The sequence below is a fragment of the Physcomitrium patens genome, chromosome 15 (assembly GCF_059467195.1).
Source record: "Physcomitrium patens ecotype Gransden chromosome 15, ASM5946719v1, whole genome shotgun sequence".
NCBI classification, from domain to species: domain Eukaryota; kingdom Viridiplantae; phylum Streptophyta; class Bryopsida; order Funariales; family Funariaceae; genus Physcomitrium; species Physcomitrium patens.
The window spans coordinates 7,309,175-7,327,745 of NC_143424.1; the positions used below are offsets into that span (position 1 = coordinate 7,309,175).

The 18,571-nt window shown below is 32.6% G+C and overlaps 1 protein-coding gene across 1 annotated transcript; it reads left to right on the top strand.

Annotated features, from left to right (window-relative positions):
• Positions 1 to 3,662: 3,662 nt before the first annotated feature.
• On the top strand, positions 3,663 to 8,910 carry LOC112292688 (putative plastidic glucose transporter 2). The gene is made up of 13 exons (XM_024541433.3): positions 3,663 to 4,908; positions 5,033 to 5,141; positions 5,259 to 5,326; positions 5,446 to 5,578; positions 5,743 to 5,842; positions 6,007 to 6,119; positions 6,318 to 6,411; positions 6,584 to 6,734; positions 6,923 to 7,069; positions 7,238 to 7,311; positions 7,645 to 7,733; positions 7,871 to 7,985; positions 8,169 to 8,910. The coding sequence occupies exons 1-13, from the start codon at positions 4,362 to 4,364 to the stop codon at positions 8,349 to 8,351; spliced, it is 1,923 nt and encodes a 640-aa protein (XP_024397201.1). The 5' UTR covers positions 3,663 to 4,361; the 3' UTR covers positions 8,352 to 8,910.
• The last annotated feature ends 9,661 nt before the right edge of the window (positions 8,911 to 18,571 follow it).

Sequence of the window (18,571 nt, forward strand, 5' to 3'; positions counted from 1 at the left end):
ATCTAATGCTTGTTACAATCTTGTTTGCAAACCACATATCCTTAAGCATATCTAAACTTTTCTATGTTTTCTTTTATGTCTTCAAAAAATTTAAGAGACATATGCATTTTTTTTTTATTTCAAAATGAAAATAATGTTAGAATAGAAAAAAATTTTCTTTTCTTATTATAAATATATATATATATATATATATATATATATATATATTCTAATAGTTATCTAGATAATGTAGATAGATAGAAGTAGGTAAAAATAGATTAATTTGATAATATCTTATAGGAAAGCTTAATAGATGTTGTTTCACCTTTATATGTGTAAAACAAATAATCAATTGATAAGCAAATAAATAACATTGTATATTCTTTTTATTCTTTTAATGCATGTATGAAAATATCTTTTAGATATTTTATTTTTTTTTAATTTTTAAACAATTTTTGTAATATTAAAAATTATTAAATATATTTTGTAATATTTGTAATATTTTTCGACTCTTAACTGTTGTTCTAAATATCTTACATGTCTTTGGTATATATATTTTTTTTAAAAGAGAGGTATGTAGGTGTAAATCAATATATATATATATATATATGTACATAGTATTTTATTTTTTTAATACTATGAGAAAATATGTAATTTTTGAATATTCTATTGCTAATAATATTTACATTGAAATAGAATTTTAAAAAAATGAATTTCATCATGCAAAAGGATCTTGATTTGTGACTATTCATAAATAATGTTGGAATTTGTTTTATTTACTTTATAATTAGCACACTATATATTACTATAAAAGTAAAAGATAAAGTTGTATTGTTTCTATAAATAGCATAAAAGAGTAAAATTAAAAATCACAAGTCATATACGTATGTATATATGTATGTATGTATGTATGTATGTATATATGTACAAGAAATATTTAGTCATGAATAGATCATGGAATATTCTATCCTATTCTATTATTTAATTTTTAAGGAATACTGCATGATTTACAATGCAAAAGTTTATAGTTGATTAAATGGATGCAATGATGAATAGTAGAATTTTGTACATGTATAAATAAAATATCTTCAAAAGTAAGAAATGGGAATAAATAAATAAATAAATAAATAAATAAATAAATGAAAATAACACGATATTATTAGTGTACACTTTGATTGATTAATTAATTAATTATGTCTTTTTTTTTTTAATTCAGCTAAAGAATGAAATAACACATATGTATATTTTGGTAATTTATTTCAACTTTAAATAATATTTATTAACAAATTCAATGTATTTGTTCATAAAAATTGATTTCAAATATATTTTCAATGAAAATGTTATAAGCTTGAAATATTATATTACATTTTTCTCAGAAAAAAATAATTCAAAGTATAAGAGAATAATTTGCAAGATGGTCAGTGCGACTAAGATGTTTAAGACAAGATGAGATAAGTTAAAAAATAAATGGAATATATACAGTAGGATTATTTATAGCTCTTCTGCAATCACAGCTATAAATTTTTAAAAAATTACAACATACACAATTTCAAATACCAGAATAATTATAGAAGTCATAATATATTGAGAGAGAGAGAGAGAGATATATGAAATGTATTTCATTACAGTGAAATTTATAATTTAAATGTTGTTGGCTAAATGATATAAAAGATTTACATACAAATGTGTTTACTGGTGACGTTGATCCGATCAAAAATTGAATCGTGCATTTGTTTTCTTATGTTTGATGAACTGTCACCAGTAAAACATATGTTTATGATTTATACACAAAGTTGTAAATTTCAATGCTTAATTGTTTGAAGTAGGACAAAAAAGTCACAAATTACTTTTCCACGTCATGCAAAAAAGATCTTTATACCCCACAATGTTTCCAAAACAATTTCAAAGATCTTGCAAAATCTGCGATATTTCAACGAGTGTGTTGACATTTCAGAAACTAAGGGTCGTGTTGTCGTTATTATTATTATAATTATTTATTTATTTATATACAACATTTGTTTTCTTTCATATGGTTGACGTTTCAGTTGGGGCAATCGAGAGAAAAGGTGACGACATCAAACCCGGCATTCAGATTTCACGGAACCCCACCCTCACCCCCCACGGGAATGAATGAATGGTGATGGGAATAGGGTTCACCATAACAGAACCTATCACCACGCATCAGTTGCAGGAATCTATACTACCACGTCCATTGGCAGATGTCGATGTGGCCACCTGGCCCGCGATTCTCCCTCTCCCCACACTCTCCCCCCTTTGGTAAAAAAAATCCCAGGTCTCGCAGTGGCGCCCATCAACAGGCATCACTTCTCACCGCCCATCGGCAACCGGTGACCGATCCAGCGGGTGGAGGCGGTTACAGGACCACCCCACCAGCCAGCCATGCTCCGACGAGGAAAGGAGGGAGGGAGGAATGGGACACCGATGATTCTGGAAAGGGAGAGGATGAAAGGCGGGTGAGCGGGGCAGGACCCGTGATGAGTCAGTCCCGGCGCAGGAAAGTGGGCCAATGGGGTGGTTGTCCACGAGGGCCTTCGTGAGATGAGGACCCCTGCTTTAGTTTCCTGCAGGCCAGCTGGCAGTGTCCTCTACTCCTTCCACCCGACAAGTGGACTGGCTCTATGTAGGTAATATCCTCCTCCCTCCTGCCACCCGGGCGTAAGCAGCAGGAGGCATTAAAACCCACTTTCAGACCCCATCCATTCACACATTCATCCTTCCATCCATTCTATCCATCCAATGGGGCTACCATGGTGGCATTCTGGCATGGGTGGAGTTTGTCTTGTTTGTCCTGTTCCCCCTATCACCATCATGGGGCCCCTCTTTGTTTTTCACCCACCCCTACATTTCATTTTTGTTTTCACTCCAATGGGGGTTCTAAATATCTTTGTATGATTCTTCTTCTACTTTGCGTGGTGGAGGTCAAAATACTAATGTGTGTGTGTGTGGGAGGGAGGGGATGTCCCCAACTAATGGGCAGCCATGCCCAGCTCTCACACTTTCTCGTTAGGAATAAGGCATTATTCCGCTGGTGGGGACTTTGCAGTGAACATGGGCCAAAAACCATTGACGATATACAACAACAAACCACCCATTTGGTATCTCGTACTTCTCCACAACTCCAATGGGCGAAACCGAACTGATACTGTGCATTCTGGAAGTCCTTATTTAACAACTAATCTAGAAAACACTAACATGCTAAATTAATTATATACAGATATTCCATTTCCATAGCATTGGGTCAGAAGAAAAATAGAAGTGGGTTTTGCATGGATTTTCGAGTTAGTAATGCGAGGCATTTACTTTACTTTACTTTACTTTTATTTTATTTCTAGCCTGAAAAGGGAAACGGGAGAGGTTTATAGAAGGTTTATAGAAGGGTTTATAGAAGGTTTATAGAGGTTTATAGTAGTATTATTTGTTTCCGACCTCCAAGGGCGACGGAATGTTTTTTTTGGGTCTGAACCTCGTTTTTCGTTTACTTTTTAAGTACCGATTCTTGAGGACGAGGATCGCACGTTCCCGCCAGGGCAGAGGTAAGAAAGTAAAAAATAAAAGGTAATGCAAGCGCTGGACGCCATCTGCTGGACGTCGAGAGCCGAAGCGCGGCGGCACTGGTCTCCAAAAGCCTTCCTCGCGTTGCAGCGATTTCCATGGTTCTCATCTCGCTCGGCCTACCGGATCTGTCTCAACTCACTCACTCACTTACTCACTCTTCGTTTGAGTCACTGAGACTCACCTCCTCGCCCTTTGCACCACAACCCATAATTTCTCTTCGCTCGTGTTTGAAGACCTTGCGGAGATTAGTAGTAGGAAGACAGACAGGCAGTGAGTGCGCTTCGGAGGAGGAGGAGGCGGCGCGGTACAAATGATTTGGTGCATGTCTGTGTGCTGATTGAGACCACGTTTGTGCGTGCAGATATTCGTAATACTCGCTGCATTTCTCCGTCGACTGATACAATTATCGTTATTATTGTTTTTCGAAGACTTGTTGAGGAGTGAAGGGGGAGTGTGAGGAGTTTGGAGGAGTGTTCTTTGGCGACTTGGGTGGGAGGATTGTAGGTTTGGCAAGCGGAGTTGATACAGATAATTGGAGGTTTCTGTGGCTCATGAGAGGTTCGTTTGTTGTCGTGAGGACGAGGATGTTGTGTGTTCTCTGACCCAGATTCTTCAACTGCCGTGAACTGGTGGTTACGAGGTCGTAGTGCGGTCAAGATTGCTGGGACTGTAGCGAAGTGGTTGCTTTTTCGAACTGTGAAAGTAGGCGTGGTAGATTGTTCGTCTCAGGCGTTTACAGGCGACCTCAAATCTTTTTTTAGGACAACTTGTTGCAGTGTTCAAGGTCTTTTGGTCCACGATCCTACATGTCAAGCGCTTTGTACAGCCTCGCTTGCGTGAAGGGAGCGTCCTCCCCGTGCACTTCATATGGCTCTCTTGCATGTCAGTCGCAACGCCAGGGAACGAGGACTATCAATGCGGCGGTGGACAACCCCCTGAAGCTGACCAGTTTATCCTCTCCTCGACTATCTTACGCAAGTAATGGAATATTTAATCCTTTGTGTCTTCCCGCAACCAGTAATGGAGTTCCATCAATTCGCGAGGGTCGGTCTCGCCGTCCTTCTTCAGAGTTGTCGCGCCAAGATTCGTATCCACATAGGAGGAGGGGAAGAAGTATTGAACAGCCAGTGCCATCAACCAGTGGGAGGAAGGACGTCTCATATACGAACTCCAGTAGAAGTGCCTCGTTGGGGCTGTTTGTTGAAAGAACAAAGAATGCGATTCTTTGGAGTTCGAAAAGACCCCGTCCCCGTGCAACTGTAATTGAAAAGAAAATCAGGCGCTCTCTGTCTGGTGATATTGAGAAGACTCTTAAGCGTCAAAGAGATCTCACCCAACTCAATCCAGCTCCAGGTTCGTAGTCATGTTTGCACAAGTTGTTGGGCGTGAATTTTGTTCACTTTGTAGAGCTTATGAATCTCACTCACTTGTTAAATATTCTGTGTGTTTGTGTATTAATTGATTGTCATGGTTTCAGGGTCCTTGAAACAAAAAGCGCCCGCGGCACCCGTACCCGCATGGCAACTGTCTTTTCCACACGTTGCTGTTGCAACACTTACGTCTGTTCTCTTTGGCTACCATGTCGGGTGAGTTTGTACATGCACATAGACTAAATAGTAAGTATTTGCTTAGGTGTGGTTTCTGGTGGTTGGTAGCATTATGGATTTGGTGTATTTCTGAAGTTGTAAGCATTTGTGTTACAGGGTCGTGAACGTCCCTCTTCAATATATAGCCAGTGATCTTGGTTTCGCCGGAAGTGCCCTCATTCAAGGTACATATTTCATTCCGACTTTATTTTCCTAATGTGAGCTTGTGGATGTATGAAAATGATTTTTTTCTTCTATGTTATATAAATTGAGCTGAATTTAAATCTTGTTTTGTAATGTGCAGGGCTTGTGGTGAGCATATGCCTTGTTGGTGCATTCATTGGTTGTGCACTGGGCGGTTCTGTTGCTGATAAGTATGGAAGAAGACGAGCTTTTCAACTTAGTACCATTCCTATGATATGTGGTTCCATTGCCAGGTAATTGTTTTTGGACAACTCGTGCATGTTTATGTTTCAGGTAGTATTTACGAAAAAAGTGTTGAGATATATTCAAGCGATGTTCTGGTTAGGTCGTGAATCTTTTCCTTCAGTGCTGCTCAATCATGTTCAATAATTCTGACCAAGTTTCATTTTTTTCGCAGTGCTCTTTCACCAAATGTCTTCTCCATGCTCTTAGGACGGTTTCTCGTTGGAACAGGATTGGGTCTCTCTGGCCCAGTAGCTTCTCTTTATATATCTGAGGTTTGTTTTATGCCCACTTTTCTGGGTTAGGTTGCATAAGAAAATTCGTGGATTTGGGTTGTGTTTGACGAAAGTAGCTCAGAAGCATGCTTGCTTTTTTATCATGCATGTCATTTCAATTTATATCTGTTGAATTCATTGTCTGTATGTTGGTTTTTGTACAGATATCCCCGACTCACGTCAAAGGAACAAATGGCAGTCTTCTACAGATTGCGGGTTGTATTGGAATTCTTGGTGCACTAGTAGCTGGATTGCCTGTTGCGCATGTGGCCGGATGGTACATACCAAACTTGATAATTATGTGCCTAAATCTACAGAAAGAAATATTTCTACGATATGACATTTTACAACACATAATACCTTCGTTAGTTGGCGTCGACGTTGTAGGACTTACAACTTGTAATATCCAATAATAAGTGCTGTGCAATATGTTATGTAATATCTTATCTAACACAATCATAATTCTCGTGTGTAGGTGGAGAGTATGTTTTGCTCTGTCAACCATACCAGCTGTTGTGCTTGCCGTAGCGATGCAATCATGTGCTGAAAGTCCCGAGTGGCTCTTTAAGGTAATGAAACATGTGTTATTTTGACATTCCGCAGATGTCAAGAACGAATTAGTTCTTCTAACGTTTACATCGACAAGTTTGATTCAATTCTTGAATTTACATTTTTCATGTATTGGATGTTTATTTGATAGCATTATGATGCGGATTGTTTGATACTTCCTCTTTTACGCAGCAACGCAAATTGTTCAAAGCAAAGAACGAATTTTCAAGGTTGTGGGGCGCTGAGCACGTGAAAGCTGCCATGGTTGATCTTGCTCGAGGTGAACAACAAAACAAGGGTGGTTCATCTTGGAAGGCTTTGCTTGATCCACGGTATATCAGAGGTACGGTTTGAATTTGTATGAATATCGGAGACTTTTGTCAATCAGGAAATTCGATGTATGATTTTTATTCATGATGATTGATGAGATAATTCATAATTTAGAATAAGCTCTCTGCCCTCATGAAGAGAGTAGTTCTTATGTCAGCAATAATGTGGCTACTAACAAATCGGTTTTGCTTGTACTTGCAGTTGTCACGATTGGGGCAGTACTATTTGCGTTCCAGCAATTTGCTGGCATAAACGCCATTTTCTATTTCTCATCAGCAGTTTTCAAAAGTGCTGGTATTACGTCAGAAGTGGGAGCAAGTGTTGCCGTGGGAGTGGTGAACTTTATAGGTTATCATCAAATACTATTACCAGTGTTATTCTTTTCTGATAAATGGATGTTGCTGTATAGCAGTCCTGCACTCATTGAAGCGTAGATGTTTTGCAGTTGAAATTTAACAAATAGGATTAGATATTATCTTTGATTGCAAGTTTCTTATATTAGTGTTTATTTTGCAGCTTCATGTTTGGCTTGCTACTTGATGGATAAAGTTGGTCGACGTAGTCTTATGATTTATAGTTTCACTGGAATGGTAAGTTCATTCCTCTGTTTATTATGTTGCTGAAATTTGGTGTAGTTGTAAGATTGTGCGGTTTAAAGTTTAATGTATGATTGTACAATTATTTATTTATTGGAATCTTAGTAGATTCCTGAGGGAAGATAGTTTTTTCTCTGTACATTACAGTTTGCACATGTTTGCATCACTCAAATAGTGAATATCACTTCTACTGGCAATGGAAATCTTTTTCGCCAAATTCCAATTCTGATTACGGTACACAGGAATGGTTGTAGTTTCTAAATTACTAAATGAATGCCCATCGTGATGCGTTTAATCTGAAATTTAAGCTTAATTTTTTATTTGCAGAGTTTGGCTATGGCAGCACAAGCAGCTACAGCAACTATACCTGTATTGAGCGCAGCCAAAGGAGCAGTGGCTCTTGTGGGCACTTTAGCGTAAGTTTTCATTAACACTTTTTTGTTCTGAACTGTTCCTCTGCATGTATTTTAAGTTACGCCAGAAGAGTGATGTGTAAATGAAATTTGGATATTGAAATGAAATTTGACAATCTCCTGGGTTTATTTGGATGCAGATTCGTGTTCATGTTTGCATTAGGTGCAGGACCAGTGCCAGCATTAATTTTACCTGAGCTTTTTGCCAATCAAATTCGAGCAAAGGCCTTATCAGTCGCTATGTGTGTTCATTGGGTAAGATTTTGATTTCATACTGTTTTTCTTGGAATTTACTTCGATACCAGCTTTCCTCTGAACTTGAATGTCATTTAGTCTTTGAACTGTATATAACTTAATAATTTGAAATGATGTTTAGTATACTAAGTCAATACAATCTTGAACCTACATACTAACTACTTCAAATTTTGTATTATGCAGGTAGCCAATTTTACAGTCGGATTGACATTTTTATCCTTGTTGAAGAAGTTGGGAACTGGTACCGTATACACCGGCTTCGCAACCATTTGTCTTGCTGCTGCCCTTTTCGTTAATAGATTTATTTTGGAGACAAGGGGTCGGTCACAAGCGGAGATTGAAGCTCTTTTGATGGCAAACATCTAGGCATCGGATCTAAGTGTGACTGGCAGCAAGCACACTTGGATTATTCCTTAAATTTAAATTCTCCTCCTGTTGCAGGAAGTTTCAATACGTTTGGTGAGTTTGATGCACTGCAACTAAATGAAATGGATCAGGGGTATCTGAGAAGTTGAGAGGATCTATAGACTAGTTCAGTATCTCAAAGAGACACACTAAGTCTAGGAGCCTAGTCATTTAGCAATCTCTTACAGATTGACAACCAACTAGAAATTTGTACGACTCGAGATGAGATTTTTTGAATCAATTGTACAGTTTTGAGATGATAGACTGTATTATATCAAGTGGTAAGTAGAGTATTCAAGCGAGTGCAAACAGCTGCAATACAATGTTGTAGCACTTACAAGTTTTGGGTTGGTGTAGATAAACCCAATGAAGAGTAGTGTTATCTATATATTTGGATTCTGAAGATGAACTTTGGTAGAACTTTTGAAAAAATGCTTCTTAGGTTTTACCGAAGCATCTCACTGTAATTTTTGATCTGAAAAATTTGGCACCACGAATGAATTCTAGTGCCAATTCAAGACATGGTGTAATGTGAACAACGACCTCTCTTCAGTTGATTTCTACCAATTACTTATTTAACTTGTGTCATGCAATCATTTAGTATTTACTTCAATGCGATTCCACAAAACAATTTTATTAAAATAATGGTTAACTTTTTCACATGTGTACATTCGCATGTGATGTTTGAATGAGTATTTTTACACAGAATAACTCAACTGATTATGTGTATGTTGTTACATTATTTCAAAACCTCAAATGCTTAAAACAATGATCTTGTGCATTGATGTATTGATTTCTTATAAAGGACTTCTTCTCTTCATAATTTAATCCTAGATGTATACTTCATTTTGCCAAACTTCTAGCAATTTATTGCTCTTAAATTTGTACAATTTTAAATGCATAAAAAATCTTATGCTTACAAGAGATATTATTTTAATTTAAGAAAAAAACATTCAATGTTGGATTGCATCACTGCAAAGAATCTATCTAATAATAAATCTGCAAAATTTGTTAATAATTTCTTAGAATTTATTTGCACCTTAATGCTTCTAATAATTTGTCTATTGCAATAAAATTAGTTGATTTGGAAAACAAGCAAATTATAAATTGATGAATAACAATGTTATTTTGCATTAAATTCAATTTCATTTTTTTTTCTATAAAAGATATGATTTGTGATACAATTATTATTTATTTTAAAATAAAAATATGATAAAATCAAATGTAATATTTCAAAAAACTTGAATATATTTCAAAGTTTTTTTTAAACCAATGAATGTTTTACAATGGTATTAATAAATAAAAATATTAAAGAATTAAATGAAATCAAGATAATTTATTAATTCTAATACAAATGTAATTTTATAGTTATTTTAATAGAATACAAAGTAATTAATAGAAGAAAATTATTAAATATTATTAAATCGTGAATTATTTTTTAATTTTATTTATTTTACCATATTATTTTTTATTTATCAAATCTAGAATAAAATAATAATTCCAACCTTATTAGAATATTATTCAAATTTACAAAATACATTTTGTCAAGGATGCAAATCTCGAAGAAAGAATTCTTCAATACACTTCAGTGTCATTCAAAAGAACTAGAAAGTCATTCAAAGATGATAATATATTGAATTAGAATGGCTATTGCCAAAAACAAGAAGACTAGAGAGTCTTGAAAGTAGACTAAGAACTATAAAGGCATTGACAAGAGTGAGGAAAGCTTCACTCTTGCCTCCATATATACTCTTAATTAAAAGCTATGTGGCAATGTCTTATAAGACCTCCAAAATGTGTTGACTTTGCAGGACATGTATCTTAACTTGCAAGTCAAGTTTTTTATATGTACGCCACATAGTTAACTTGTTCCGCAAGCTACTAACATATAGTTACTTGTTGACCAAGTTTCTATACTATCAATCAATTACAAACACATATAAAGTCAAAACAATGTCAATGAAGCTTTTAGGAAGCTTTTCTAGAAAGTATTATAAAATAAATCTACTTTTATCTACTTCTACTTAATCATATTGATAAATATTAAAATAAATATGTATATCGGTGATATTACCTCCTCTTTTAGGGATGAGTTCCATGAGGAGAGGTCATCATATCTTGAGGAAATTCAAGATGCGGCAAATTGTATTTCCCAAATACTTTGATCTTTGTTTGCTTTGAAGATGGTTGATAGGTCGTCTTAGCCATCAATAGTATTCCATACTAGGATAGAAAGACCATCTTGTTATTTGATTGTTGTTGAGGCCTTCATAACTCTTTTCAAATAAAACATTTGGAACATTATCAAGGGTCATTCCTACGTCTAATAAAATCACCAAATATTGGAAGTTTCTCCTAAAGTCGTGATATCAACCATATTGTATCTTGCCATCTATTTGAAGAAGGATATGTTGTTCTTGAGAATCTTTATCTTGATAACATTGTCTTAAAGGTTGTGACAATTACAATGCCTCATTTGGTAATTTAAGAAGTATAGCTCTTGAGTTGAATCTGTTGGTTGTTGGTTTTCCATCTCCTTAGCGTTACAAATAGACAAAAGTTACAAACAAGAGTAGAAGGTATAATACTTTCTTTCTTAGATCTTATTTCTTTTATAAAAAAGATTTGTTATTCTTCATTTTGGTTTTGATGGATAACATCAATAAAAAGCCTCAACCCTCTTTGCTACATTTATAAGATTCTTTCCTCGTTTCCATGTGTGTTCACTAATATCATATTTATGCAAATTAAAAAGATATTTTAATCTATTTTGGCATTGCTTTAAATCTAAGACTTCTTCCACATCAAATTCTTGATTATTATCCATTTCTATAAGGGAAGTTGGCATTTGTCTTTTTCCAAAGATATTTACTATCTTATATGGTTAAAAAAGAAATATATGGAATACGGGATGGATCTTCATAGATTCTAATAGATGCAATTGATAAGCAATAAAATTGACTTATTGATTAATAGAAAAAGGTCCAAGTCTATGATAGTCCAACTTGTCACAAGGACGAGTGGTCTTGATATTGCAACAAAGTAACTATACCGTGTCACCTATATTGAATTGTGGTTGTTTCTTGCAATAGGCATATGCATTAATCTTTTGTCGTTCTTGATCTTCTTTTAACTACACCTTCATTGTTGTATGTAGCTCTGACAAATGATTTGCCAAATCTTTCACCATAAGATTATCAACTTTTAAAAAGTCAAAAGTATCAAGTTGTGAATGATAACAATAATTGGTAAAAAAAAAAAAAATTTTGAATAGAAAAATATACCAAATTATTATATGCAAACTTTGCCAATGATAAAAGAATTGTCTAATCACCTTGATGATGGTTGATGGTACATCTCAAATATTGCTCCAAAATTTCATTTACCTATACCAGTTGTCCATCAATTTGAGGATGAAGAGCCAAAGAGAGCTTTATATCCACCTTTAAAAACTTGAAAAGGATTTTCCAAAATCTTGATATAAATTGAGTCTTCTTATTTGATATAATATCTTTAGGTAATCTGTGATAGTGATAGATGTTGTTAAAAAAAAACTTAGCCATTTATTTACATGTGATAAATTTTGTATATAGTACAAAATGTGCCATCTTAATAAAACAATCTACTACCAAAAATATAGAATCATACAAACCTGAGATTGAAAGATCTGTGATAAAATCTTTAGAAACAAAAGACTATAGTTGTTTTGAAAAAAGCAATGGCTAAAGAAGTCCATAAGGTCAATGGCGAGGAGTTTTGAATCTTCAAAAAATAACACATGATTATACAAAGTCTTTGATTGCCTTTTATATTTGAGGCCACCAAAAATTTCTTGATAATAATTCCAAAGTCTTATTGTATTCCAAATGTCTAATTGTTAGAAAGTCATGAAGAGCTTGAAAAATACGTAATTATGCCTTGCCTTCTGGAATGTATAATCATCTCTTGAAATAGAGTAGGTTGTTCTTGAACTCAAACTTAGAAGCATCATAAGATTTAAAAGAATTATTCTTGATATCATGAAAAAAAAGATCAAAGAACATATTTCATTGAATTTGCTCAACAAATGTTGAATTAATAATCAATATTAATTTTATTGCTCAAAAGTGAAAATATTTTAGCTTCAAGAAATTTATTCTTTGTTGATCAAAAGATACATCTTCTTCTTTTGGTCCAAGATAAAAACATCTAAAAAGAATGTCTAACAAATCTTATTGTTTTTGAAGTTGATAGGTAATCTTAAAATCAAATCTTGATAAAAGACATGCTCCAACAAATTTGGTGACAATTCAAAACACTTACCATCATAAAATACTTGAGGTTCTTGTCATCTATATACATGGTGATTAAATTCAAGGCACCTTTTAGATAATAACACTATATTTTGAATGAATCCATGATTGTAAAGAATTTTTTGTTGTGGATCTCATAATTAAACTTGATTGTTAAAATTTTTCTAAAATGTAAAGCTTTTATATGGAATTTGTCATCTACTCCCATTTGTGATAATACTGCACTTAAGGCAAAATCTGATGCATCTATTTCCATGAAAAATATCTTAAAAAAGTCAACACAATATAAAATTGGTATAGAAATAAACTCCTTCTTTAAATCATCAAACATTGCTTCAGCTTCTTTATTCCTTTCAAGTTTTCTTTTACAAGTCAAACATGTAAGTAAAGCTATAACTTGAAAAAATTCTTAATAAAGATCTGATAGTAATTGGCAAGCCTAAAAATTATTACACATCTCTTATTATTTTTGAAATCTTCTAATCCATGATAGTTTGGACCTTCTTCAAATCCATTATAAGTCCTTTGTTGAAAATGATATATCCTAAGAAGTCAAATTGAGTAGTATGGAATATATATATTTTTTTAAAATTTGACATATAATCTTGAATCTCAAAATTTTTGTAACACAAAACAAACATAAAGTTCATGCTCTTCTGTATTTTTAGAGTAGATTAAGATGTCTTCTAAATAAAAAATCACAAAATCATTAAGAAATTCACAAAAGACATCATTCATTAGATGTTGAAAAGAAATTGGTACATTTGTGAGTCCAAAAGGCATGATATTATATTCAAAATGTCTATACATGGTTCAAAATGAAGTTTTCTATTCATCTTTTTTTTAATACTTACTAGATTATATGCTATGAAAGTCATGAATCTCGAAGAAATAAAATTCTCAATACACTCTTGTATTATTAAAAGGAACTAGAAAGTCACTCAAAGATGATTTAAGATTAAACTAGAATGGCTATTGCCAAAAATAAGAAGACTAGAAAGACTTGAAACAAGACTAAGGACTAGAAAGGCATTGAAAAGAATGAAGAAGGCTTCACTCTTGCCTCCATAAATAATCTTAACTAGGAGCTACATGGCAATGTCTTTTAAGACCTCTAAAACATGTTGGCTTTGTAAGATATGTATCTTAATTTGTAAGGCAAGTTTTATTTATGTGTGCTATATAATTAGCTTATTTTATAAGCTACCAATATATAGTTAACTTATTAATCAAGTTTCTAATCTATCAATTAATTACAAATACATGCATAGTCAAGCATCATCTATGAAGCTTCTAAGAAGCTTCTCTAAAAGGTCTTATGAAATTAATCTATATTTACCTATTTCTACTTAATCATATAAATAAAATTTGAAATAAATGTATATGTCCGTGACATTACCCTCCCTTCTAGGCATGAGTTCTACGAGGAGCAATCATCATCTTTCATGGATCTTTGTAATTTTTTATCTTGGTTTTGATGGATGTCTTCAATGAAAGGCGCCAACCTTCTTTGTTGTATTTACAATATTCTTTGTTGGCTTTCAAGTGTATTTATTAATATCATATCTACACTAATGAGCAAGATATTCTAACCTATTTTGGTGCCGCCTTGAATCTAAGACTTTTTCTACTTCAAATTCTTAATTATTATCTACTTCTATAAAAAGAGGTGGCATTTGTCTTCTTCCCAAAATATGTATTGTCTTATATGGCTTAAGAAGAGATATATGAAATATAAGGTGGATCTTTATAGATTTTGATAGATGTAATTGATAAGCAACAAGATTTATTTGTTCACAAATAGAAAAAGGTTCCAGCTTATAATAGTCCAACATATCACAAGGATAAGTAATCCTGATATTGTAACAAAGTAATCATATCTTATCATCCATATTGAATTGTAGTTTCTCCTTACAATAAGCATCTGCATTAGTCTTATGTCATTCTTGAACTTCTTTTAATTATGTCTTCATTATTGCATGTAGCTCTAACAAATGATTTACTAAATCTTTTGCTGCAGGATTATCAACTTTTGAAAAGTCAAAAATATCAAGTCGTAGATGATAACTATAACTGGAAAAAAAAGGTATTTATTGAATAGAAAAATGTATCAAATTATTGTATATAAACTCTACCAATAGCAAAAAAATTATCCAATCATCTTGATGATAGTTGATGGTACACCTCAAATACTCCTCCAAAACTTGATTCATCCATTTCGTTTGTCCATCAATTTGAGGATAAAAAGTCAAAAAAAGCTTTACATCCACTTTTAAAATCTTGAATAGGATTTTCTAAAATCTTGATACAAATTGAGTTCTCCTATCTGATATAATATCCTTTGGCAATCCATGATAGCGATAGATATTGTCAATAAAAAGCTTAGCTATTTCTTCACCTGAAATAGATTTTTTACTTAGTAGAAAATACACCATTTTAGTAAAGCAATCTATAATTATAAATATAGAAACATATAAACTTAAATTTGGAAGATCTATAATAAAATCTATAGAAATAAAAGACCATGATTGTTCAGATATAGGTAATGGTTGGAGAAGTCCATAAGATTGATGACAAGGAATTTTTGATCTTGAATAAATTTTATATGATTAGACAAAGTCTTTTACCACCTTTTACATTTGTAGCCTCAAATGTTTTTCAGATATAAGCTCTAAAGTCTTGTTGTATCTAAAATATCTTATTGCTGAAAAGTCATGATAAACTTGAAAAATATATAAATGTGCTTATCTTTCTGAAACATATAGGCATCCTTCAAAATACAATAGGTTGTTTTTGAACTTGAATTTTGAAACATCATGAGACTTAGAAGAAAGATTCTTGATATTATGAACAAGAAGATCAAAGGACATACTTAATTGAATTTATTCAATAAAGATCAAATTAACAATTAATGTTGATTTCATTGCTTGAAGATGAAAATGCTTTGGCTTCAATAGAATTATTTTTCATTGATTAAAAGATACATTTCTTTCTTTTGGTATAAGATAAGAGTGTCTAGAAAGAGCATCTGATAAAACTTATTATTTTCTAGATTGATATGTAATCTTAAAATCAAATCTTGTTAATGACATACTCCAACGAACTTGGCAATGATTCAAAACACGTGTTGATATGAAATACTCAAGGTTCTTCTAATTTGTATATACTATGATTGGATTTGAAGTACTTTTTAAATAATGATGCCATTCTTGAAATGAATCCACAATTGTAAGAAGTTCTTTATCGTTGATCTTATAATTAAACTTGGTTTTTAAAAATTTCGTGGAATAGAAAGCTATTGGATGGAATTTTTCATCTATTTCTATTTGTGACAATACTACATTGAAGGCAAAGTCTGATGCATCTACTTCCTTAAAAAATACCTTGGAAAAGTCGACGCAATACAAAATTGGTGCAGAAGTAAATTCTTTCTTCAAAGTAATAAACTATGCTTTGGATTCTTTATTCCACATAAGTTTGTCTATACAAGTCAAACATGTAAGTGAAGCTATAACTTGAAAAAAGTTTTTGATAAAAATTTGGTAATAATCGACAAAATCCAAAAAATATTGCAAATCTCTTACTGTTCTTAAGATCTTCTAATCTATGATAGTTTGGATCTTCTTTGGATCCATCATAAGGCCTTCATTGGAAATAGTATATCCCAAAAAGTCAACTTAAGTAGTGTGGAATACATACTTTTCTATCTTTACATACAATCTTACATCTTTTAGTTTTTGTAATACACAACAAGCATGAACTTCATGCTCTTCTATGTTCTTAGAATAGATTAAAATATCATCTAAATAATAGTTAATAAAATCATCAAAAAACTCATAAAAGACATCATTTTTTAGATGTTGAAAAGCAAGTGGTGCATCCGTGAGTCCAAAAGGCATGACATTATATTCAAAATATTTATACCTAACTCAAAAAGAAATCTTCCATTTATATCCTTTTTTGATGCGGACTAGGTCATATGCTCTTCATAGATCTATTTTTGTATAGATCTTTACTTGATATAGTTGATCAAGAAGCTCTTAAATCAAAGGTAAAAGATACCTATTCTAGATGGTGATCTTGTTAAGTCCTTGATAATCCACATATCTGTAAAGATCTATTTTTTTTTTTACAAATAAGATAGAAGTGCCGATTAGAGATTTACAATGGCGTATAAAGTTTTTAGTCAAGTTTTAATCAATGTATTTTTTAAATGCAACCAACTCATTTTGTGATAGGCTATAGATTGGTCCAATTGGTGGTTGAATTCGTTCTTGAAGATTAAAGATACAATCATAAGGATGATCCTCTAAAAGAATATTTACATTTTTTTTTTTCAAAAACATATCGAAAATCTTCATACTACTTGATATTTTTCACTATTAGCAATGAGCATGGCATATATAGCAAAAGATGGCCCTTTATTTGTGACATACATGAAAGCTCTCTATCATGAATATACATAGATATTCTAGTAAATACCTTTATAATTAGGTAGGAATAAGTAAAAATAGATAAAAAATACATTAATTTTATAAGACCTTTTAGAGAAGCTTCTTAAAATTTTCATAGATGCTACTTCATATTACATGTATTTGTAGTTGATTAAGATGTTAGAAATTTACTCAACAAGCTAATTATGTATTGGTAGCTTGTAAAACAAGCTAATTTTGTTCGGCACATAATGAAAACTTACCTTACAAGTTTAGATAAGAGTCTTGCAAAGTCAACATGTTTTGGAGGTCCTCTAGGACATTGCCTTGTAGCTCCTACTTAAGAGTATATGTAGAAGCAAGAGTGAAGCCTTCTTCATTCTTATCAATGCCTTTCTAGTCCTTAGTCTTATTTTAGGACTTCCTAGTCTTTTTGTTTTTAGCAATAGCTATTCAAATTTAATATTACATTATCTTTTGAGTGACTTTTTAGTTCTCTTTAGTGACACAAGAGTGTGTTGCAGATTTCCTTTCTTCAAGATTCATATTCTTGATAATTTGATAAGAATGCTAACATATTATTTTTGTCTTGTTTTAGAAGTGAGTGGATTATCCCACTTCTATTGTTGTATTTTGAAGGTTGCAGACTACCTACCTTTAAACAAAAAAATTTATTTACTAATACTGATCTTTTCTTTAAAGAGAGTGGATTATCCTTCTTTTTGGAAATTTTTATTAGAGGTTGCAGATTACCTTCTTCTAATTTAACTTTTTGAATTTATTTGAGTTGTCTATAGAAGGAAAAATTATGGATTCTACTCTCAACAAAAGTGAGAATATATTTGTAACTATTGTAGATCGTCATGAGCTTGTCAACACTGTAAAAGTCAAAATCTTACATATTTCTAACATGAATCATGGAGATACTATGTCTATGCCTATGGAAGAAGTTCAAAGTGTCTAACAAGAAGTTTTACAGTTGAAGGAAGTAAGTAGATCAACCTCATAACCAAATCTAGGGAGTTTTGCTTTCACAAGTATGATAAAGACAAGGATTAGTATGCCTAAGAAGTTTGATGGAACAAGATCAAAATTTCAAGGATTTTTGTAATAAATCAAGCTCTATTAAAGGTTGTATCTTTTTCAATATTATGATGGATTTATTCAAGTCAGATTCATATATACACTTCTATCAAGAAGTGCTCTTTCTTGATTTGTACCTTAAATAGAAAAAGATTCACAATTCCTTTATGATTTGAATTCATTTTTAGAAGTGTTTATAGCAGCATTCAAATAAAGTGATTGAAAAAGAGTAGCAAAGACCAAGCTCTTATTTTTATAGCAAGGATTAGCGTTAGCTACCATATATGTTGTTGAATTTCAAAACCTCACTTGTGACGTGGATTGGAATGACAAAACTCTTATCAATCAATTTTAATATGGATTGAAAGATAAT

Bases quoted from the DNA above. Each gene is read 5' to 3' on its own strand.
- LOC112292688 (XM_024541433.3), top strand. From the start codon at position 4,362: ATGTCAAGCGCTTTGTACAGCCTCGCTTGCGTGAAGGGAGCGTCCTCC. The intron at 6,412-6,583 runs GTAATGAAACAT...TCTTTTACGCAG, and splicing joins GTCCCGAGTGGCTCTTTAAG to CAACGCAAATTGTTCAAAGC. The intron at 7,986-8,168 runs GTAAGATTTTGA...TGTATTATGCAG, and splicing joins TCGCTATGTGTGTTCATTGG to GTAGCCAATTTTACAGTCGG.